The sequence below is a fragment of the Lepidochelys kempii genome, chromosome 1, assembly GCF_965140265.1.
Source record: "Lepidochelys kempii isolate rLepKem1 chromosome 1, rLepKem1.hap2, whole genome shotgun sequence".
Taxonomy (NCBI): Eukaryota; Metazoa; Chordata; order Testudines; family Cheloniidae; genus Lepidochelys; species Lepidochelys kempii.
In genome coordinates this window covers 251,484,085-251,508,246 of record NC_133256.1, presented here as the reverse complement: position 1 = coordinate 251,508,246, position 24,162 = coordinate 251,484,085, and the positions used below count along the sequence as shown (strand labels likewise).

Genomic DNA, 24,162 nt, shown 5'->3' with positions numbered 1-24,162 from the left:
CTCATACTCCCCTGACAACGGTTGGGGGACCTCCTGGGGGATTCTGACCCACAGCTTGAGAACCGCTGCTCCAAACCATGATCTGCCTTCCTATCCTGCTACCTTCTAGGCAGTAGAGAGTATGTTTTTCCTTCTTATGGATACGAATGTAACTGTGACTTAAGGGGAGGGGGGGAGAGAGGGGTGCGTGTGTCAAAGAAATAAAATAAAATATTTCAGTGGAGACCCCCAAATCAGCTTGTTGTTAATATCTCCCCCTTCACCCACTGTCTCTTGCCGTTATCATTTCCCTGAAATATATACATCTGCATGCTAACAGTAAAGTGTCTACTGGAATACTCTTGAACCACGTGCCGCACATAAAATCCAGTCCAAAAAGCAGTGGAATATTCTGCCTTTTTTACATGCTAAGAACAGAAGAGGCCAAAGTACTGATGGAAATTTTTTGCCTGTGAAAAACGTCATCGGCTTAGTTCAACACTGGCTGCAAGAAATGCTGAACTCATTCAAACGTTCACTTTTCGGGCTCCCTCCACAAGAGAGATTGGGAAGGAATTCTAATGCTTGACAGAATTCTTGATCAAGACGTAGAAAGGAAGAGGGGGAGCTGCCAGCTGGGTTCACTGCTTGCAAAAGGTTAGAAAACCTGTAGTTCACCAAATTTGCAAGGCATCAGATTAACACGCTATGAGGTATTCCTCTGTTCTTTTCTTACGGGATGACCTCTGGCAATGGGACCATTAAATGGCAAGAAGATTTCAATTGCTGCACAGCAGACCCCAGACACAATAGACAAAACTTTCTTCTCCCCACTGGCCCTTTTGTAAAAGCTTTTCAAGAGTTTATTATTTTTCCTTTGCAGCATCTTTGTTCTTATGGAGCATGCACTTTCCATTTAGCAACATTGATTGTACATCACTTGTATCAAGCATTATTACAAAAGTTGGTAAATTCGTGTTCTCCGCCACATGTAGAATTGAGATTTAATTAGGAAACTAATGTACGCTAATAAATACAAGATTATTGGATGCCTGCACTTTACTCCTTTGCATAATAGATATTGTATCTTTAGATTGTTGAGAATACTTTATAAATGTGTTAAAATCACTTGGCACTTATTTCGTGTACTGTATACCGATTCTTTTCGTAATCAACAAGTATTTGAAACATTTACTGCCTTGTTAAATCTAATGAGTTAACCTCACTTTCCTTAATAGCTAGCTCTCTTTTACAAAATGTATTAACTGGGGTATAAATATAAAATAGGCAGCTATTAAACCTTAATAAATACTGTATGCTTAAAAGTCAGCTGCCATTTTCTCGCAGTGGCTGCACTTCCTCTCAGTTGCCAACAGGAAGTGCTGTGCTTGAATAAGCCAATTCAGCACGCACATGGGGACTAAGTGAGAAGTAGCAGAAATTGGAGACCTGAAATTGAGATGCTTTTTCGCTCTGGGTGTCACAGTGAGAAGAACTCTGGATATCCTTACTCACACTGAGTAGTCCCTTCCCTCACAAGTAGACTCAATGATTTCAGTGGGACTAATCATGGCATGACGTAGCATTCAGTGTAAAGATATCATGATCTGCTGCTCTGTAAAATATTCAGTTTGTTTGGACTGCATACCTGCAACCAGCTGTGACTGAAAAGCCATCTGGGCTAGCTGGAAGTCCATCCACATTAGAACTCTAAAACAAAAGTGTCTTACAGCAGTGCCATTGTAACCCACTGTCACCTGATCTACAGAGGACAAAACCCTGCTATAGCTTCCAGCTAGGAGACATAGTCCTTTAGCTCAAGCTGTGCAGGTCCCAGGGTCCACCCCTTCCCCTCCCTGCAAGATGAACACGATTATGCTGTGGGGAAGAAAAACCCAAAACTCTGCAAGTAAATACAGGCTGTGTTTGTTGGATGGGCTGCGAAGTGGATACACTCACCTGGATGGGACTGTACAGTTCCTGGAGCGGGCTTCTTGACCCCTTCCGACAACAGATGTCCATTCCAAATGGATTCCTACGTATTACTACAAGGTAAAATGGAAATTAATACAGGTTAGCAAAGGCTGAATTAAAACAAACAGACAAGAAAACAGAATACATATATGGAGGAGAGGGATTTCCAGAAATACCAGGGAATTCCAGAAATGATTCTGTGTTTCTTAAAACATCCATTTCACCTGCCCTAGCAAAGATCTAAGAGCAGAGTGCAGCTGGAATATTCTGGGCTTGGATCCACGAAAACGGGGTTCATCCCTTTCCCTCCCCATCAAATAAAAGCGTCTGCCAACATTTCTCTGGGTGCCTAAAGTTAGGTTCTTAAACCCATATTTGGGCCCCTAAACTATTAGTCAAATAGAAGAAATAGTGTATGCCTTCACTATTCTACTTTCATTTATATTTATAATACAGGAGCAGAGGGGAAGAGAATGTTTCAATGTATCCAAGTGATCAGACTTTGATTAACCAGCGTTTGAGACACAGATTCTTTGTTCCAAAACCTTCATTCGCACTGGACAGAAAAAAAGTGCAGTGTGCTGTTCTTTAATTTATTACTTAATTTTTCATTTCCATTAATTATGGTTAACAGTAAAACACTTACAAGTCGCCCTGCCTGGTTCACTTAACAGGCGGATCTTAACACAGCAACGCCTTATAGGAAGCAGCAACAGTCATAAAGCTTACAAAAATTATTCACACATCATACAAGATTTGATTCCCAGATGCATACAAACAACCACAAAAAACTTTGCTCCCAAGCAACTGCTAAATGCCAGTGGGGCTTCAGCCACTGAAACCATTAAATCTTTATTTTGTGAGTCCCAATATTATTTAATTGATTTATTTTTCCAATAAAGTCTTTAAACCGAGGCTGAGGAATTAGCACAGCAACGTGGCATCTTAAACACAGGGCTTAACTCCCTGTTTGTCAGTTTCAGTAACAGGACATGCTCATGCTGAGTGGGATTATATACACACCTGTTTATGCGCACCTTGGACATACCTGTTTGGGATTGGTCTTTCACATCTGAATCAACAATTCGCTTCGTAAAATATTTCCTTTACCAAAAACAGAACACACACTTTTTGTAGACATGTCCCTCCCAACTTTGGTAGGCTACTATGGGACTAAAATAAGCAATGTGCCTCCAATTTGGTGTCCCTTTCAATTTTATTGTTGAAAAATATTAACATCAGAAATAAAGAATGACAAAACTGAGCTTATAGAAAGAGTCCTTGGCACTAGAAGAAGAAATCCCCACTGGATTTTAAATTTTAATTTTGTGTGTCCCTGTGACCATATAAGCCTCCTAATGCCAGAGGCTCACTGGTATCATGTAATGAGTTTCATAGAATATCAGGGTTGGAAGGGACCTCAGGAGGTCATCTAGTCCAACCCCCTCCTCAAAGCAGGACCGATCCCCAATTAAATCATCCCAGCCAGGGCTTTGTCAAGCCTGACCTTAAAAACTTCTAAGGAAGGAGATTCCACCACCTCCCTAGGTAATGCATTCCAGTGTTTCACCACCCTCTGAGTGAAAAAGTTTTTCCTAATATCCAACCTAAATCTCCCCCATTGCAACTTGAGAGCATTACTCCTTGTTCTGTCATCTGCTACCACTGAGAACAGTCTAGAGCCATCCTCTTTGGAACCCCCTTTCAGGTAGTTGAAAGCAGCTATCAAACCCCCCTCATTCTTCTCTTCTGCAGACTAAACATCCCCAGTTCCCTCAGCCTCTCCTCATAACTCATGTGTTCCAGTCCCCTAATCATTTTTGTTCCCCTCTGCTGGACTCTTTCCAATTTTTCCACATCTTTCTTGTAGTGTGGGGCCCAAAACTGGACACAGTACTCCAGATGAGGCCTCACCAGTGTCGAATAGAGGGGAACGATCATGTCCTTCGATCTGCTGGCAATGCCCCTACTTATACATCCCAAAATGCCATTGGCCTTCTTGGCAACAAGGGCACACTGTTGATTCATATCCAGCTTCTCGCCCACTGTCACCCCTAGGTCCTTTTCTGCAGAACTGCTGCCGAGCCATTTGGTCCCTAGTCTGTAGCGGTGCATGGGATTCTTCCGTCCTAAGTGCAGGACTCTGCGCTTGTTCTTGTTGAACCGCATCAGATTTCTTTTGGCCCAATCCTCCAATTTGTCTAGGTCCCTCTGTATCTTATCCCTACCCTCCAGCGTATCTACCTCTCCTCCCAGTTTCGTGTCATCTGCAAATTTGCTGAGGGTGCAATCCACACCATCCTCCAGATCATTTATGAAGATATTGAACAAAACCGGCCGCAGGACCGACCCTTGGGGCACTCCACTTGACACTGGCTGCCAACTAGACATGGACCATTGATCACTACCCGTTGAGCCCAACAATCTAGCCAGCTTTCTATCCACCTTATAGTCCATTCATCCAGCCCATACTTCTTTAACTTGCTGGCAAGAATATTGTGGGAGACCGTGTCAAAAGCTTTGCTAAAGTCAAAGAACAACACGTCCACTGCTTTCCCTTCATCCACAGAGCCAGTTATCTCGTCATAGAAGGAAATTAGATTAGTCAAGCATGACTTGCCCTTGGTGAATCCATGCTGACTGTTCCTGATCACTTTCCTCTCCTCTAAGTGCTTCAGAATTGATTCCTTGAGGACCTGCTCCATGATTTTTCCAGGGACTGAGGTGAGGCTGACTGGCCTGTAGTTCCCAGGATCCTCCTCCTTCCCTTTTTTAAAAGATGGGCACTACATTAGCCTTTTTTCAGTCGTCCGGGACTTCCCCCGATCGCCATGAGTTTTCAAAGATAATGGCCAATGGCTCTGCAATCACATCCGCCAACTCCTTTAGCACTCTCAGATGCAACGCATCCAGCCCCATGGACTTGTGCACGTCCAGCTTTTCTAAATAGTCCCGAACCACTTCTTTCTCCACAGAGGGCTGGTCACCTCCTCCCCATGCTGTGCTGTGCTGCCCAGTGCAGCAGTCTGGGAGCTGACCTTGTTCGTGAAGACAGAGGCAAAAAAAGCATTGAGTACATTAGCTTTTTCCACATCCTCTGTCACTAGGTTGCCTCCCTCATTCAGTAAGGGGCCCACACTTTCCTTGACTTTCTTCTTGTTGCTAACATACCTGAAGAAACCCTTCTTGTTACTCTTAACATCTCTTGCTAGCTGCAACTCCAGGTGTGATTTGACCTTCCTGATTTCACTCCTACATGCCTGAGCAATATTTTTATACTCATCCCTGGTCATTTGTCCAATCTTCCACTTCTTGTAAGCTTCTTTTTTGTGTTTAAGATCAGCAAGCATTTCACTGTTAAGCCAAGCTGGTCGCCTGCCATATTTACTATTCTTTCTACATATCGGGATCGTTTGTCCCTGTAACCTCAATAAGGATTCTTTAAAATACAGCCAACTCTCCTGGACTCCTTTCTCCCTCATGTTATTCTCCCAGGGGATCTTGCCCATCAGTTCCCTGAGGGAGTCAAAGTCTGCTTTTCTGAAGTCCAGGGTACGTATTCTGCTGCTTTCCTTTCTTCCTTGTGTCAGGATCCTGAACTTGACCATCTCATGGTCACTGCCTCCCAGGTTCCCATCTACTTTTGCTTCCCCTACTAATTCTTCCCGGTTTGTGAGCAGCAGGTCAAGAAAAGCTCTGCCCCTAGTTGGTTCCTCCAGCACTTGCACCAGGAAATTGTCCCCTACATTTTCCAAAAACTTCCTGGATTGTCTGTGCACTGCTGTATTGCTCTCCCAGCAGATATCAGGGTGATTGAAGTCTCCCATGAGAACCAGGGCGTGCGATCTAGTAACTTCTGCGAGTTGCTGGAAGAAAGCCTAGTCCACCTCATCCATCTGGTCCGGTGGTCTATAGTAGACTTCCACCATGACATCACCCTTGTTGCTCACACTTCTAAACTTAATCCAGAGACTCTCAGGTTTTTCTGCAGTTTCATACTTGAGCTCTGAGCAGTCATACTGCTCTCTTACATACAGTGCAACTCCCCCACCTTTTCTGCCCTGCCTGAACCGCTTATATCCATCCATGACAGTACTCCAGTCATGTGAGTTACCCCACCAAGTCTCTGTTATTCCAATCACATCATAATTCCTTGACTTTGCCAGGACTTCCAGTTCTCCCTGCTTGTTTCCCAGGCTTCGTGCATTTGTGTATAGGCACTTGAGATAACCCGCTGATCGCCCCTCTTTCTCAGTATGAGGCAGGAGCCCGCCCCTCTTTCTCAGTATGAGGCAGGAGCCCGCCCCTCTCACACACTCCTGCTCGTGCTTCCTCCCGGTATCCCACTTACCTCAGGGCTTTGGTCTCCTTCCCCCAGTGAACCTAGTTTAAAGCCCTCCTCACTAGGTTAGCCAGCCTGCTTGCGAAGATGCTCTTCCCTCTCTTCGTTAGGTGGAGCCCGTCTCTGCCTAGTACTCCTCCTTCTTGGAGCACCATCCCATGGTCAAAGAATCCAAAGCCTTTTCTCCGACACCACCTGCGTAGCCATTCATTGACTTCCACGATTCGACGGTCTCTATCCAGGCCTTTTCCTTCCATGGGGAGGATGGACGAGAACACCACTTGCGCCTCAAACTCCTTTATCCTTCTTCCCGGAGCCATGTAGTCTGCAGTGATCCGCTCAAGGTAATTCTTGGCAGTATCATTGGTGCCCACGTGGAGAAGCAGGAAGGGGTAGCGATCCCAGGGCTTGATGAGTCTCGGCAGTCTCTCCATCACATCGCGAATCTTAGCTCCTGGCAAGCAGCAGACTTCTCGGTTTTCCTCTGGCCTGACCAGTTCAATATACCCCAATTCATTGATGTTAACATCTGTATCTAATATATAATTGGAAAACTAATAACTCACTGATTATTAACATCATTGTGTGATGTGTGTATGGGGTGTTCATTACGAGTTCTGGATATATGCTGTAATTATGACTAAAGTGTATTTAAACCAGGCATGTCAGGGGGAGTTGGCAATCAGGTCTGCCCTAGATAAAGGAATGTGTTTTGCTTCTCTGACTCAGGCAGAGACAAAGAAAGGTCTATTTACATATCAGGTCAACAAAGCTATCAAGCTAACAAGCATGGGAAGAGACAGTTTGGTGTCTACACTGCAGCAGGGAAGAGAAACTTTATCTAAGCTATAAAGACAGGGGATCTGAACTTCAAGTGATGAGCAACTGAATCAAATGATTGTATACAATATTCCTGTGTTATAAAAGTATAACGAATGTGATATTTTGTATCATTGTGAACTGTATGTATTAACACTGCATAAGGACAGGTTTCAGAGTAGCAGCCGTGTTAGTCTGTATCCGCAAAAAGAAAAGGAGCACTTGTGGCACCTTAGAGACTAACAAATTTATCTGAGCATAAGCTTTCGTGAGCTACAGCTCACTTGAATGGATTGTGGTGGGGGCAGCTTCACCACACAGGGAGAAGAAGGGGTTAAAAGCAGCACCAGGGAGGCTGCGCAGAACCCATGAATCAGGAAAGGGCTTATTGAGCCCACCAATAGAAGGAAGGTTTTCTGGAGCAACCAATCAGGGCCAGCAAGGGCCATATATAAAGGGCTGAGAGGTGCTAGGGCTATGGAGGAAGTGGCCCAGAGAAAATAGGCAGCAGGTTGGAGGAGGGCAGTAGGTGGCTGCCAGCTATAGGGTCCCTGGGTCGGGACCCAGAGTAATGGGCGGGCCTGGGTCCCCCCTCCCCTTGCACCCCACTTGCCAATGAAGAGAGTGGCCAGTATCCAGACTGCAGTTTGCCCCTGAGGTGAGGGGCTGGACCTTGGACTGCAGCTGGCTGCTGAGGCAAGTGGCGGGACTAAGGACTGCTGGTCCCCTGGAAGCGGGGAGATACCGGCGTGGAGGCACAGCCAGAGGACTGTGCCCAGAAGAGGACACTGCAGTCTGGGAAGTGATGCAGGTCCAAAGAGTGTAGACAGCAGTGAGGGCAGGCATGACACCACTAGCTGAAGGTGCACTGGAATGGCCGAGAGCTAATTCCCAGGACAGCCAGAGGGAGGCGCTGGGTGATGAGTTGAACCCTGTTACATGGATACTCATTAATATTATGCTTTACAGTCTTGTCTCCAAAGAAAGGGAAAAACAGGTCTCTCCCACACAGGAGAGAAAGCAGCTGTCTGCCTGCCTCCAGTGAAATTAAGCAAGGTATGACCAAAAACAATAGAAGCCCTATTTACATTGAAATCAGCAAGAGGGTGGGAAGACCACAGGACAGCAGGAGGTCTTCCGGCCTCTTGAAACAAGGCCTGTACCTTGCTAGATTAAGTTTTAGACTTTTTAGATGGTTTCTCTCACCAATCATTCTTCTTCCCAATCACGTCTGACTTTCCCATAGTCCGGACCTTCCACTGGAGTACAAGGTGCTGACCCAGATGAAAGATCTTTGCCTAAGCAGCTCCTCACCTATATGCAGTTCCTAGAGACATCAGAGCCCACCCCCCTCCACCCCACCTTGGTTGAAGGACCCATCTTTCTGAGCTTGCAGGAGCTTTGGTTCCTTGCGTCTGTCTAGTGATGGATACCAAAATGTATGTCTGTCTAATTATATCTGAAAGTCCAATGGCTTTGATTGGGATTGCACCCCTGAAGTGTGACAGTATCCCCTCAGTTTAGGTCTTTGTCCCACATTTGGACAGTGGCAAAATGGGAGTTGCTCTTATAGCTACAAATATATTTAAAATGTTTCTTTTTCACAAGAGGTGTATTTGTACCAAAAGCACAACAAGAAATTGGAAATATAAACATGGTTTACCCCAAGTTTAGCTATTATCTCCCAAAGCAATCACCCCATCTATTAAAGGACAAGTCCATCCCTGCTGTAGTTGGCACAACATGATCAAATACACATATCTACTACTGTGTATAACATTATAATTTCCTTGATGCAACATTTCTTATGATGTGTGTCAATCTCTTCAGACCTATTCTCATTGACACTGTGGCCTCTTTACACAGCTCTGGAAGTGCAAAGGGGACTTAAATTGGGTTTAAATTTCTGTTACACCCTTTACAGTCGCAATAGTATAAAGAGGCCTTCGTGTAAATGAAAATAAGGCCCTTAATCTTTATCAGGTGTTTTGTTGATTTACTAGATATCTTTCTATAAACTGCACTAGTTACAGCTGGAAGCTCGGATTAACAAGCAAAAGCCGATTCAGTAGAAACTGATATCTCACAGTGCTCTAATAAAACACCAGATGAAGACAAAAAAACTTGCCAACTGCCATAAAAAATACTAACCAAAGACAAACATTTTACACTGTAGAGTACGTAGCACATGGCTTACTCATGATTTTTATCCCAATGGTCTATTGCACTAACATTGTCCTCCCTTTCATCCTCCTATTAATGAGCCACAAGATAATTTAACAATAAATCCTCAAAACAAATTTCCACTTGCCCCTTCTACACAAAAAGCAGCATTACTTTGTCCAGCATATTACATTAAAGAAAGCACTGTTGAATATCAAGCACCAGGCAAGCTAATGCATTTGTTCATAAGGTTATAATTTTATCAGTATAACCCCAAATCTGCAAAGCATGTGCTAATTTTAAGCATATATTTAAATCCATCTCTATTCAGCAAAGCCCTTATGCACATGCTGAAATCTCACTGAACTTAATGAGACTTAAGCATGTGCTTTGCTGTTTAGGGGCCTCTAATTACAGATGGTTCCCAACTAAACCTCAGAACCAAAGCTTTGTGGAAATTCAACTCTTCATACACATTTTATAAGCTGGTTCACAAGAACAAGAACTGAAGAATGACCACATTGGGTCAGATCAATGGTCTATCTAGCCCAGTATCCTGTCTTCTGACAGTGGCTGGTGCCAGATGCTTTACAGCAAAGGTCTCCAAACTTTATGAGATGAGGGCCATATTAGATTTTTGAAGGGGCTTCGTGGGCTGAAGCGACTGTGAAAGAAATTAAATATATGTAAATATATGCAAAATCATTAAAAAAAATACTACTCTACTGTGTCAGTATTCCATTAAATTCTAAATCAGGCTCCCCTTTTTGGGTCTGCTCTTCTCCCTGTGCCTGCTAGGCGTGCCTGTTCTGCTGAAGAAAATGACAAAGGATTGAAAAAAAGAAAAGGAGGACTTGTGGCACCTTAGAGACTAACAAATTTATTTGAGCATAAGCTTTCGTGAGCTACAGCTCACTTCATTGGATGCAAGGATTGAAAGTTTGGCTGCACTTTGGTAAGAGAAGCTCCAGGTTCCCATTGTTGGTTGGGACTGCTTGGTTCTATTAGTGCTGTAGTTAAAATTTAACCATTATGAAATTGTTAATTTCCATCTTCTTTATTCCATTTATTGGAGATGTAATTAAGCATCTGGCTTGTTTTTTCACTCTAAGGCAGGGGTCCGTGCCTGCTCGGCTGCAGCAGCAACTCTCCCCTAAGTTGGCTCCCCTTTTGGGTGGGACACTGGCTCCCAGAGGCACTCACCCTTCTGCACAGCTCAGCTGTGCTGTCGCCCTGTGTGAGCTGCTGCAAGCGGCCCCTCCCCCTGCCTGCTTGGCATACCTACTCAGCTGTTCGCTTCTCCCCTGTTGGTTGGAGGGCCGGACAAATGGAAGTCCTGGGCCAGATCCAGCCCGTGGGCCATAGTTTGGAGACCCCTGCCTTAGAGCCCTGAACAGAACATGGCTATTATCAAGTGATCCATCCCCTTGTCATTCAGTCCCAGCTTCTGGCAGTCTGAGATTTAGGGACACCAGAGCATGGGATTACATCCATGACCATCTTGTCTAATGGCCATTGATGGACAAATCCTTCATGAACTTATCTAATTCTTTTTTGAACCCAGTTTTACTTTTGGACTTCACAACATCCACTGGCAATGAGTTCCACAGGTTGACTATGCATTGTGTGAAGAAGTATTTCCTTATGTTTGTTTTAAACATGCTGCCTATTAATTCCATTGGATAACTCTTGGTTCTTGTGTTATGTGACGCGGTAAATAACGCTTCCCTATTCACTAGCTCCACACCATTCAATTCCAGGCAAATTGGTTGAAACTATAGTAAAAAACAGAATCATCAGTCACCTAGATGAACACGATTTGTTGGGGAGGAGACAACATGGCTTTTGTAAAGGGAAATCACGCCTCACCAATCTATTAGAAGTGATTGAGGGTATCAACAAGCATCTGGCCAAGGGTGATCCAGATGAGAATGCATACTTGGTCATTCAGAAAGCATTTGACAAAGTCCCACACCAAAGGCTCTTAAGCAAAGTAAGCAGTCATGAGACAAGAGGGAAGGTCCTCTCATGGATGAGTAACTGGTTAAAAGATAGCAAACAAAGGGTAGGAATAAGTGGTCAGTTTTTGCAATGGAAAAAGATAAATAGCAGGGTCCCCCAATGATCTGTACTGGGACAGTGCTATTCAACATAGTCTCTAATGATCCGGAGGTGGCAAAGGTCACTGAGGATACAACATTCTCAAGATAGTTAAGTCCAAAGCGGACTCTAAAGAGTTGCAAAGAGATTTCACAAAGCTGGTTGAACAACAGGACTAATGAAATTCAGCATGGGTAAGTGCAAAGTAATGAACATTGGAAAAAATAATTCTAGCATCACATATATAATGACAACTTCTAAATTAGCTGTAACCACTCAAGAAAGAGATCTTGGAATCATCATGGATACTTCTCTGAAAACTTCAGCTCATTGTGCAGCATCAGCCAAAAAAAAGCAAACAGAATGTCAGGAACCATTAGGAAAGGGATAGACAATAAGACAGAAAATATCATAATGCCACTATACAAATCCATGGTGTGCCCACACCTTAAATACTGTGCCCAGTTCTGGTTGTCCCATCCAAAAAGGATACTGTGGAACTGGAAAAGGTTCAGAGAAAGGCAACGAAGATTGATCAAGGATCTGGAATGGCTTCTACACGAGGCAAGATTAAAAAGACTGGGACTGGTCATCTTAGAAGAGAGATGAGTAAGGGGGGATATGACAGAGGCCCACAAAAACATGACTGGCGTGGAAAAAGTGAATAGAGAAGTATTATTTACCCTTTCCCAGAATACTAAAACCAGAGATCACCCAATGAAATTAACAGGCAGCAGGTTTAACCCAAACAAGTAGAAGTACTTTTTCCACACACAATGCACAATTAACCTGTGAAACTTGTTGCCATGGGGTGTTGTGATGGCCAAAAGTATAACTGGGTTCAAAACAGACCTAAATAAGTTAATGGAGGACAGATCCATCAATGGTTATTAGCCAAGATGGGCAGGGACGCCACCTGTTTGGGGCAACTCTAAACCTTTGACGGTCAGAGACAGGACACTGGGCTAGATAGACCATTGCTCTGACCACTGTGGCAATTCTTATCTTCTCATAAACAAACCTTATCTCTGAGTTGAAAGAGCACCAGTACAATAATGACCCAAAAATAATGTCTCCTTACATTATTGCAGACTAGGAGAATTCATTGATAGTTTCTAGGAAAATATATCCAGACATGTTGGTGTTAAAAGCAGCGATTTGATCTCAGATATCTCTCACTGAGCATATATAGATAGATAGTACTCCTCAACGTACCAGCATGCTCTAGTATCTATGCAGAAAGCATGCAGATATTTAATGTAGCAAGGTTCTGCCAGAATGACTGGGAATTAAAATTTACATCCCTCAAATAAAAACACACTTTGGAAGACCGACTTAGGGAGAAGATTCAAAGCTTTGATATACCATGGTTCACATGCCAAGCCAGCTGTGGTCCTTGGACTTGCTCCTATAATCCTATAATTAATGCTTTTACCAGCCAGTCTCCTCCTCAAGTTGGAAGGGTGGCAATTTACTTTGCTTCCAAATTACTAGGCCACATGATCAGCTCTCAGCAGAGGGTGCTAAAAGTGCTCCAGGTAGTACCTTCGGTGGGAACCTAACTGTGTCGCCTCCAAGATGTGTCCAATGTTCAATTAGCTCTGAAACAGCTGAACTTAAGAATGGTTAGATGAACATAGGGAGAAAATTGGCAGATACTTGGGTGAAGTAATACTTTTCTTTGCTTCATGCAATCTTCAGACATTTTGGAAAACTGAAAATTATTCATATTGAAGTATATGAAACTACTTAGAGTGTAAGCACTTCATGGGACCCCCTCCCCCGCCCCCAGCACTTTCCACAATACAAATGATGTGGAAATAAAACAAAAAGCCATGTCAACTCCAAATTTCACGCTTATGCATTTTTGAAAAGCTAGCAGAATCAGAAATGGTAGGTGGTGCCTTTCCAGAAAGACTACATGGCCTATAGGATGGAAGCCCAGAACTCCTGAGTTCTAATCCTACCTATGCCAGTAATTGGAATGAAACAAAACGAGAGAGAAAGAAAATCTAGAGATGAAAAGAAAAATGATAAAAGGAAACGGAATAACAAGCATCTTAAAAATAAAATTAAAAGTCCACCTCCTTGTGAAATGTCAGAAAGATGGGTGAAAATAATGATGTGTATTTGTCAAAAGCCTTTTGCAGATCAGGTGATAGAAGGATACCATCGCAAAACAACTGAAAAAGATCATTACTGTTTCTACCATTGCAGTTATAGAAATGAGCAACTGACATTTCAAATAGTGTGCTCCTGCATTCAGAAGCCACTTATGTTGCCCCCATTATATAGTGCTGTAAATGTCAAATGTTGGCATTCTCAAGACTTCTGTGGAGTACCAATTCTCACACTACTATCTAGTGACTTTTTTCTACTGAGTAATGTCTGAGTAATTTGTTTGCAACGTAAAGCAAAACAAATGTGAGGAAGTTATCACTATTTGAGGTTTCTTAAATTAAGTGAATCTCATATTACAAACATTTGAAAACAGTTCAACAAAATATTAATATTTAAATTTTCATTAAATTGGTTCAAAGTACAATGTCAAAATATCTTAAGACAGCATTGGTTAAAACTGATATGCATAATTCATTCACTTATTAAATCTGTATTGAATACAAGTTACTTCATCTAGTGAAGGAAAATTATTAAATCTAGTGTGATTATCTACAAGGGGAAAATGCATCCTCAACACAAGTTTGAATGAACAGCAAATAAGTGATGATTCAGTCTGATCCAAAGCCCATTGCAGACAATGGAAGTCTTTCAGTGGATCTGAAGAGGCTTTGGATCAGGTCCTACTGTCAGTTTTATAGGGAAATAATCAAGGTAGGCCAATTTGAAGGATTTCTTTACTGCATTGAACACTCTACAAATACTGAAAGTTAGCAGCACTTTTTATTTAGTAGCAAGGAGGTTCTCTTCCCAGCTATCATTACTGCCTTAGTCCCTTTTCTTCATGGTCAGCGTTAATGTCATTCTGTGGAACAGTCATTGACAGCTGCTGAAGAGAAGGTAGGTTAGTGTTTTAGCCCTGGAGATCAACTATCTGGATTACTGGATTTCTACCAGTCCAGGGGTTCAACTTGTTGTTCCTAATTTGGGCTTCACTAACCAGGGGCATTAAAATGTTTATAGGAATCAAGAAAGTAACTGAAGTTTTCAGCGGCACAATCTACATTTATTCATCAATTACTACCAGGTTAAACATTAAAAAAAAACAACACCCAAATTACACCAGCACTGATGGGTCAGGGAGGAAGGATGCTCTTGTGGTTAAGGCATGGAGCTGGTTTCTATTCCAAGTTCTGCCACAGGACTTCCACTGTGACCTTGAACAAGCCAAGGCAAGGTTTTCAAACTTGGATGGCTAAAGCAAGGTACTGAAATCCACATTCACCTACTGTATAGTGCCTTGCACAATGAGGTCCTGGTCCATGATTAGGGCTCCCAGGCGCTATTGTAATATTAATAATAATTAATACTAATAAGTAGACAGATTCTTAGATGCTGACCACCCACAACTTCCACAAGTCTCAGTCTCTCTCTTGGAAATGGTATTGACAACTCTGCTGTTGGGTTTACATTAACTGTTTTCAATACAGATTCAAGGGCCATCCATTTAGCTTCACAGTGTGCACAAAGTGATGAGTAGGGTTGCCAGGCGCCGGTTTTTGACTGGAACGCCCGGTTGAAAAGGGACACTGGTGGCTGCAGTCAACACAGCCGACCAGGCCATTAAAAGTCCAGTGAGTGGCGCAGCAGGGCTAAGGCAGGCTGCCTGCCTGCCCTGGCTCTGCGCAGCTCACGGAAGTGACTGACATGTCCCTGTGGCCCCTAGGCGCGATCAGGGAAGCTCCACGTGCTGCCCCCACCCGAAGCGCCACCTCCTCAGCTTCCATTGGCCGGGAACCGCAGCCAACAGGAGCTGCGGGGGTGGCACCTGCGTTCAGAGCCACCTGGCCATGCCTCCACCTAGAGGCCAGACATAGCAGCTGCTTCCGGGAGCAGCATGGAGCCGGGGCAGGCAGGGAGCTTGCCTTAGCCCCGTTGCGCTGCCAACCAAGAGCTGCCTGAGGTAAGCACCACCCAGCCGGAGCCTGCATCCCAAACCCCTGCCCCAGGTCAGAACCCCAGCCTGCACCCTAATGCCAAGCCCGCACCCCCAGCTGGAGCCCTCACCCACTCCTGCATCCCAGCCCCCTCCCCAGTCCAGTGAAAGTGAGTGAGGGTGGGGGAAAGCAAGTGATGGAGTGAGAGGGGCTGGAGTGTGTGTGGGGGGGGCAGGGCCTCAGAAGGGGCGGGGCGGGAGTGTTTGGTTTTGTGCAGTTAGAAAGTTGGCAACCCTATCGATGGGGCTCAATCCTGCAGAACTCTGCATGCATAAGACCCATGACATTTGAAACTGCACAGCTGAAACTCAAAATGTTTGAAAAGAAGTCTCACAGGAACTGAAATTTTCCCAGAAAGTTTGTTAGAGCCTCAAGGGCTGAATATACTGCATTTTAGACAGTTCTGTAGATATCTTCTGTCTCTCAAATTAAAATTGTGCTGAACAAACGTGCCATTAGTAGCTGGCTCTCTGCTGCAGCAAAACACAAGTGTTCCCTAATAATTCACTAAACATGTCAAACTGTTCTGTAAGATTTCAGTCTAGTTGGTTGGTAGCCAACTATAAAGAATTTTCTGAAACTTACCAGTAAGGAAGTCAGGAGCTAACCAATACAAAGACCACCTTCATTTCAAGCTTTGTTACTTTCCCAGGGCCCACTTACAAACACATGATGTTAAGGATTGAACATTTTTAAAGTGTTTATTTTGTAACAGGAATCTCAAGCATTGTGACCAAATGCATTAAGTATTGCTACTGCACATACATTTAATGCTTAAGGTAACATAGCTTTGTATTGTTTTTCCCCCACAATGAATTTGAGCACTTCATAATTCAGCAGCGGTTTGCTAAGATTTATTAACGATAAAATCTTGGGTCTTTGTGATTTGTTACATTTAATCGCCGATTTTAGTCAAAACTATTGGTCCTTGGTCTGGAAACTATAGCTGCTAGTATTTATGATTAAATGCCTGTCTAGCCGGTTTTTTTTTAAGGCAGTACTATAGTTGCTTCTTGGGACTTGAGAGACGTATTTGTAGAGCAAAGCATTTTTTATTGTATGCATTGCATACAAAAGTGTTATAGGCATACAGTGAGTGTGACGGTGCCCCGATAAGGTTTTATGGAAACATGCTTATGAATATATATGACATAACTGGAATATATTCTATGCTACATATGCCATGCATCCAATGAAGTGAGCTGTAGCTCACGAAAGCTTATGCTCAAATAAATTGGTTAGTCTCTAAGGTGCCACAAGTACTCCTTTTCTTTTTGCGAATACAGACTAACACGGCTGCTACTCTGAAACCTGTCATTAGTTAAGGAACAATGCATCTTGAAATGCTCCAATCCACATAAGAAGTCTTTCTGGAGACATTCAAGATACTATGTGGGCAATGGCTTCTGCCTGTAAAAACTGTGAGTCATGCATGGGCATGTGATTTGCCCAGGTGACTCCAGAACTCCATCTTGGAGCTGGACTTTGCATAGGAGAGAAGAGGGGGTCTCCACCCACAAGAGAAAGTCTATTTAAGCCTGTGGGAGACCCCCCATTTTGTCTTCAGCTGGCTAAGGAGATAACCTCTCCACCCCCAAGGATACCTGAAAGACACTGGAACAAAAGACAATAACTACAGGGGGGGTGAGTGATTGCTGGACCCAGACTAGAAGGACATTAGTCTGTAAAAGGAAGCTTACTGATGAAGTAAGCTGTAGCTCATGAAAGCTTATGCTCAAATAAATTGGTTAGTCTCTAAGATGCCACAAGTACTCCTTTTCTTTTTGGAACTGGTGAGGTTTTGTCTGTATTCAGTTTTATTAAACATAGACTTGCAGGTTTTATTTTATTTTTCTTGGTAATTCACTTTGTTCTGTCTTTTACTACTTGGAAACACTTACATGTTATTTTCTGTATTTAATAAATCACTTTTTACTTATTAATTAACCCAGAGTATGTATTAATACGTGGGGCGGGGGGCAAACAGCTGTGCATATCTCTCTATCTGTGTTATAGAGGGTGAACAACTTATGAGTTTACCATGTATAAGCTTTATACAGGATAAAATGGATTTATTTAGGGTTTGAACCCCATTGGGAGTTGGGCATCTGAGTATTAAAGACAGGCACACTTCTGTAAGCTGCTCTCAGTTAAGCCTACAGCTGTTAGGGGACGTGGTTCAGACCTAGGTCTGGGTTTGCAGCAGGCTAGCGGGTGTGGCTCAAACCAGGCAGGGCACTGAAGTCCTAAGCCGACAAAGTAGGAAAGTAGGAGCAGAAGTAGTCTTGGCACATCAGGTGGCAGCTCCCAAGGGGGTTTCTGTGATCCAACCCATCACAGTGAGTTTATACTTTTAATCTGCATTTATATAGAGACAGATTCTGCCATCCTTACTCACAATGAACAGTGATTTACCACCCAAGGAGTAAGGTACTACTCACTGTAAGAATGGGGGGCAAAAATATATCAAAGTACTGCCAACATTATTTATTATTATATGTATTGCAACAGTGCCTAGAGGCCCCAATTAGGGACCAACCCCCCTTGTGCTAGACACTGTACGTCCATTTAACAAAAGAGACAATCTCAAGAGTCTACAATCTTAGTGTATGACAAAAGACAACAAAAATGAAGGAAGAAAAGGGAGTACAAGGTACTAGTGAAATAGTTATATTTGATATAAGTAGCAGGGTCATTAAGTTTGGTTTGCAACCTGTATATGAGAGGGGCATTTATTAACTCCAATTTATAGACTGGGAACTATGGGAAAGAGGTTAAGAGACTTGCCTAAGGTCATTCAGCAAGTAAGTCAAGTAGGCCCTGATTCTCAAAGGTATTTAAGTACCTAGCTGCCATGGAAATCAATAGGAATTAGCTGCCTAAATACCTTTCAGGATCTGAGCCCTATATACCCTATTAGCCTTGAGTGCCAGTTCTGACCACTTGCCAAAGAACAAAGCATTGTTTAATTGCTTTTCACCCTCGCCGCTTTTCCAGAAATTAATTTGCATTTTATCCTGTGTTGTTCTAAGATTTGCATGGGGGTAGATTTATTTAGGCACAGTGGGAAAGTTCATTTCTATGGGTCAAATTATGCAGCTTTGCATGTGGTATAAATTAACACAGCATTTGTGGCTAAATGAACAATGACTCCTGAGTAAGTTTTCCAGTAATTTTTGACCACACACACACACACAATGTTCAGATAGAAGAAGAGAGAGACCTAAAACAGTGCAACATTCAGGCTTTATTCCTGCCTCCACACATACAGTCCTCTCTTATTAGTCAGTCCTGAAAGTAGAGTTCTCTGAGTTCCTAATGGTTACCCTGTACATAAGCATAATATCATCCTATAAAGCCCTCTGTTGGGAAGCTATATATATATTATAGGCAGGGATGGTAACACTATTAAGGTTGTCTAACACATCCTGTTGTAAGACCTGTTTGCAGTTGCTTTTTATTTTGCCAAACTTAAATTGTTCAGGCTGAAGATTTTCCATGCCATGTGTCTGCCTTATGCTGATTTAATTTAATTTATTTATTTATTTGTAGGGGGGAAGTTTGAGCTAAAATGGTTTAGCCATTTTCAAGAATGAGCTTAGGGGAAAAAATGTTTTGCCCATATTAAAAAAAACAAAAAAAAATTCAACTGTATTGTTCAGAAGCCCTAACGTCCCCATTCTGTGGAGCAGGGATTTGAAACTCTGCAGGGGGAGTGCTCTGGTGTCAAAAATGTGTCTTTTGCTGTCATCATAAAGAAACGGCCAAATTTGGACAAGTTACAGGCCTCAAAAGGTCTCAGTTTGCACACAATTAGTAGAGACTTGTTTGAAAGTTTGGCAGCTAAATTCTCCAGAGATTCTGTCTGCACTGAGCATGCTCCATATCCTCACTGCTCCTATGAGCCACCTGGACTGCACATGCAGCATCGTCATAGAGCAAACAAGCATGCTCCAGCCCAAGACTTGAAGGGCAGAGCAGTTCTTTCCCTGTAATTGCTCCTCCTGGCCACCAGAGAACTACGAACAGAGAGAGTGTCAGAGCTCTCCCTGCTGGCACCCCGGCCGTGTGGAAGGGGAAGGAGGAAATAGCCTCACTTAAATGCTAAGGGGTCAGCAATGGGGGTAGGAGTGGGAAAACAGGTAGAGAGGACGCCTGGAGCCAAGTGATAGGTGGTGGATAGAAGTGGAAGGGGAGTGCACCAGGTTGGAGGGAGAGGGATGGATACAAGCAGAATGGGAAGGAGGTAGGAGCTGAAGTGGAGGAATGGAAGGAGCAGAGGAAGGAGTAGGAGGTGGATAGAAATAGAGGACATGGGTAGGGAGCAGAATGGGACAGACACAGACTAGGGTAGTGGCTCTCAAACTGTGGGTCGGGACACAAAACCCCTTTTTAAAGGGGTTGCCAAGGCTGGTGTTAGACTTGCTGGGGTCCAGGGCTGAAGCCCCCCAAGCTCCACCACCCAGGGCTGAAGCCTGAGCATGAGCCCCATCACTCAAAGCTGAAGCCCAAGCCCTTGAGCTTCAGCCCTGGGTTGCCGGGCTCAGGATACAGGCGCTCCGCCTGGGGCTGAAGACCTTGGGCTTTGGCTTTGGGCCCCCCACTCCTGGGGTCATGTAGCAATTTTTTTTTGTCAGAAGGGGGTCATGGTGGAATAAAGTGTGAGAACTCCTGGACTAGGGCATAGGAACAGAAGGGTCTATACCACAGAGCAGACACATCCTACCTTAATTTGGACATTTACTAACTACTGAGTGCTTGACTTGGCTACAATGTTCTTCTAATGTAGTTTTTTGGATGTAACCTATATTAGAGCAAGTCACAAGTTTTCCCTTGTAAACACCAATTCATTTAAATCAACAGGTTCTGTGGGAACATGTCGACTTCATTTAAACTTTCAGAAACAGAAAACGGCCTGCTTTTCTGTCCACTCAACCACTAACATCCCCAACTTCTGTGGAAGCTGCATCCTTGGGGCATAAGGCAGCGCGGAAGCAGACTGAAAATTTCTCTGTTTTCCCAAAACAAGTCAACTTTTTGACCTTTCGTCCCTGTTCAGGATAAAAGTTTTTTCAAAGATTCTATATTTTTCATGGCAGGGAAAAACTATTTTCCAGCTAGCTCTCATCTATATATTATACAGACAGACACAAAATTATACAAATTTGCAGTCAGAGTACTGCTGGTATATCAGAAGTATAAACTAAAATTCCCTTTCTGTTCCTTATAGTTTGTCTCCACTTGCTCAGTGCAAGCTAGCACAAGCCAATTTTTTGTTTTGTTTTTCTGCACAGAGGTCCAACAATACAGACAGGTATGAAAATTTCTATTGGAGACACATAGATTTCTACACATTTCTTTCTAAATTTCCCAGGTACTTTTTACTAGCAAATGCAGATAAAGGTGCCTGCAGAATCTTTTTACAACAAAGTGCTGAATATTTTGTTTTGTTCTTATCAGTGATATCCAGCAAGAGTTTTCAACTCCATAAAGAAACATTATACAGCATCTTGGCAACATCAATTCCAATAAACATTGTGAGCCAAGTTCTATGCTGGTGTAGGACAGAATTCATCTGAAATCGGTAGCGTTGTTGCACTCACTTTTACAACAGCTACATTTGGCCCCGGGTCTTTGAAAACACAGAGAGAAAGAGAGAGAGAGAGAGAGTGTTTTGCATGTTTCATTTCCCCCTTCCCCAGCAATCATTAATCACCATGAACTACCAGACTGGCTATAAAATATAATGAGTGGGGCTCACTTAAGAAGAGGGGAGGGAAACTTTAAAGGAAGAGGGTTTCTTTGGTGAAGTATAATTTTAAAAGCATTCATCCTGAAATGTGGTCAAAATGAGAAAGATGGCTGCTCCAGCTGCATCCTATTTGAGTTACTACATTGTGCTCTCTCTCAACAGATATGAATCCAAGATGAAACCGGGAATCATCATATTTGACACGGTGATACTAAAAGGCCCAGCAGGGCTTCTCCTGAGTCAAAGAGAAAAGGGAATAAAGCTGCACTGGCAATTTTAAGCCAGAGCCAGGTCCTCAAACTTTTGGTTTTGGTAGGAGGTCCAGGAAGACAGGATCTCTAACCAAAGTGCACATACTGCTCATCGGACGTTATTGTAAAGCAAAACGAGAAATGGGGGCACTAGAGGTATCTTCAATAATAATGGCACACCCGCAATGTATTCAGATATATAAAGGCATAGCAAACATAATGTTGTATCTCTGGTATTTTAGTGCACTCACACCTTTCCATGTTTTACTGTAGTAAAAAAATAATAATAATAATAATAATAATAATTTTCTTTTAAAACAATGAAACATTTCATGAGGCAGAAAGATAAAATATTAAATCCTATAGTAATCATTCCCAGAGCAATCATTCATTATGTCAAAGACGATTATGGCTGCAGCTTAGAGAATAAGCAGCAGGAGCAGATGAACTCTTAAGAAACAAGGATCCTATTTTCCTCGCTAATGTTAGAACCGAATGTAGATATCAAAGAATTAGAAGAGGGCCGCAGAAATTAAGATCCTGATCCTGTGAGATTCAGCACCTTCCATCTAGGAGTTTAAACCATGTTCAGCCCCATGGGATAGCTGAACACTTAAGAGGTGCTGAGCACAATCAACTTCCATTATCACCAAGGAGTCAATAGACAGTGAGAGACACTCGGCTCCTTGCAGGATCAAACCCTATATGAAGTGAAGACTGAACTTTTTTTCTATACAATGAGGCAGAATCTCAGTTGGTGTAGATCTGCATACTTCCATGGACTCAAAAATGGTGTTACATCTATTTACTCCAGCTGAGGGATTTGACTTAATATGCTTTTCTTTTCCCCCTTACAATACACCAGAAGCTCTTTAATTCTCTTAGTTTATTCCAGTAGATCCTGAAAATTCAGAATTTGAGATGAGGAAGATGTTTTCGCACTCTCCCCTGTCTGCTTTAACGTCCAGCCATATACAGAATGATATTGTTTTCATATGTAAGATCATGGATTCCCCCTCATGCAGCAGCTTTGAAATATTCCAAACCACAGATTCTACATATGAATAACACATTGTCAACTTCCCTAGATTCACAGTGCACTTCAGTGCATAAAAGACTAAAATAGACATTAGCACTATAAAATTTCATCTCACTGAGCATAATTTGTATTTCCATTATGGGACACAGCCTTATTGCTGTACTTGGATGATGGAGTTAGCACTTAAGATCTGTTTTTCTGGGGGGGAGGGAACCCTGCAAAAAACACAGAAAAACCATTCAGAGCTACACCTTCCCAGACTGCATTAGCTTTCAGTGCCTGCTTATCTTTCAGCAATTCTATTTCCCTTCGTTATCTACCTCCCCTGCCCCCTTCATTTCAATGAGTTCAATTAAAATCTTGTGATGTGTTTCCTTCTGGACACAGATGCCACACTATCATATATCTTACAGGCACATAAATGGATGGGCTAAATACATCATTCTGTGTCCTGAAGGCACCACTGAGATTAAATAAATAAATGAATGAGATCTGAAAGCATTTCCAGCTATTTTCCTTTCAACGTGACCATTCACAAAAGCGGCCATCACGAAAGGCCCATTTTCTGCTATCAACCCCAGTTGGGTGCTGGATAGATTCTGAATTTGACACTGACGGAGGGCTCTATTCTGCACCTCAGATACATGCTATGTATCAAAGTTCCCCATGGTAATTTAGGCAAGGGAGTTGCTTAAATACAGTGGCTTCCTGTGCATTAAATAGCAACAGAGGAACCTCTCTGGGTTTTGGAGGCTCAGTTTGCTAATCACTAGAAAGTATGGGTACCAACCAACCCAAACCTCATTTGAATTACTCACATCTCATTATTAGTATACTTTTGTCATGTTAACACACACAAAAAATCATTAAGTGCCTCCAACTTGTGAAACACCTCTTTGCTATGATGGTGGGGTGATGGATGACTTTGCTAGATCCAGGAATTACTAGAGGAGGTTCTATGGTCTGTTTTATGGAGGAGGTCAGACTCGATGATCATAATGGTCCCTTCTGACCTCAAAATCTAACTAGGCAAGATCACCTTTCTCTGATCCATATGTGGAAGAGGCCTTCAGATGTGTGGCTCTCCCCCTTTGGCACTGAAAGAAGGCTCAGCCTCTTCTGCAACATCGCCTCTCCACCCACATGCCTGGACCCTTCAAGATGCCTCTCCGGGCATCTAGGATCCATGTATTGGCAGTGGGAGGAATGAGTGGATCTGGGACAGACTCGCATTGACCTCCATCCACCCCCATTAAAAAAAAAGTTTTTGGAAAAAATAGCACAGCTCTGCCCCTCATTAACCTTTCCATGGAGTTTCTGTTTCCCCATAGTGAATCCTGAAGCATTAAACTGCCAGGTGAGTCCCTGGCAATTTGACTCCAATGGAGCCACGCCACCAGGGGATTGAGTAAAGCTGCTGCTTTGGCAAACAGTCTCTGGGCAGATGATCCAAGCCTAGCCAGGATCCTTCAGGTTTGGGCCAGGCCCTCAGGCTTTTCCCATGGGGGGCAAACTCTACCTATTTAGTGTGAAAATGCTGCGGGGAGGGGAGGGGAGAGGAGGGTGGATGGGCGGAGGGGATCTCTGCAAGGAGACCCTTGGGGAGATTTCCTTCCAAAAAGGCCCTT

General features: G+C 43.1%; 1 protein-coding gene across 2 annotated transcripts in view; it reads right to left on the bottom strand.

Moving 5' to 3' along the window:
• Positions 1–24,162, bottom strand: part of CHST11 (carbohydrate sulfotransferase 11) — a 231,185-nt gene that overhangs the window by 116,084 nt on the left and 90,939 nt on the right. For both annotated transcript variants that reach the window (XM_073324017.1, XM_073324007.1), the window contains exon 2: positions 1,939–2,024. In XM_073324017.1, the coding sequence (XP_073180118.1) occupies positions 1,939–2,024 (86 nt within the window). The remainder of the gene's footprint in view (positions 1–1,938; positions 2,025–24,162) is intronic.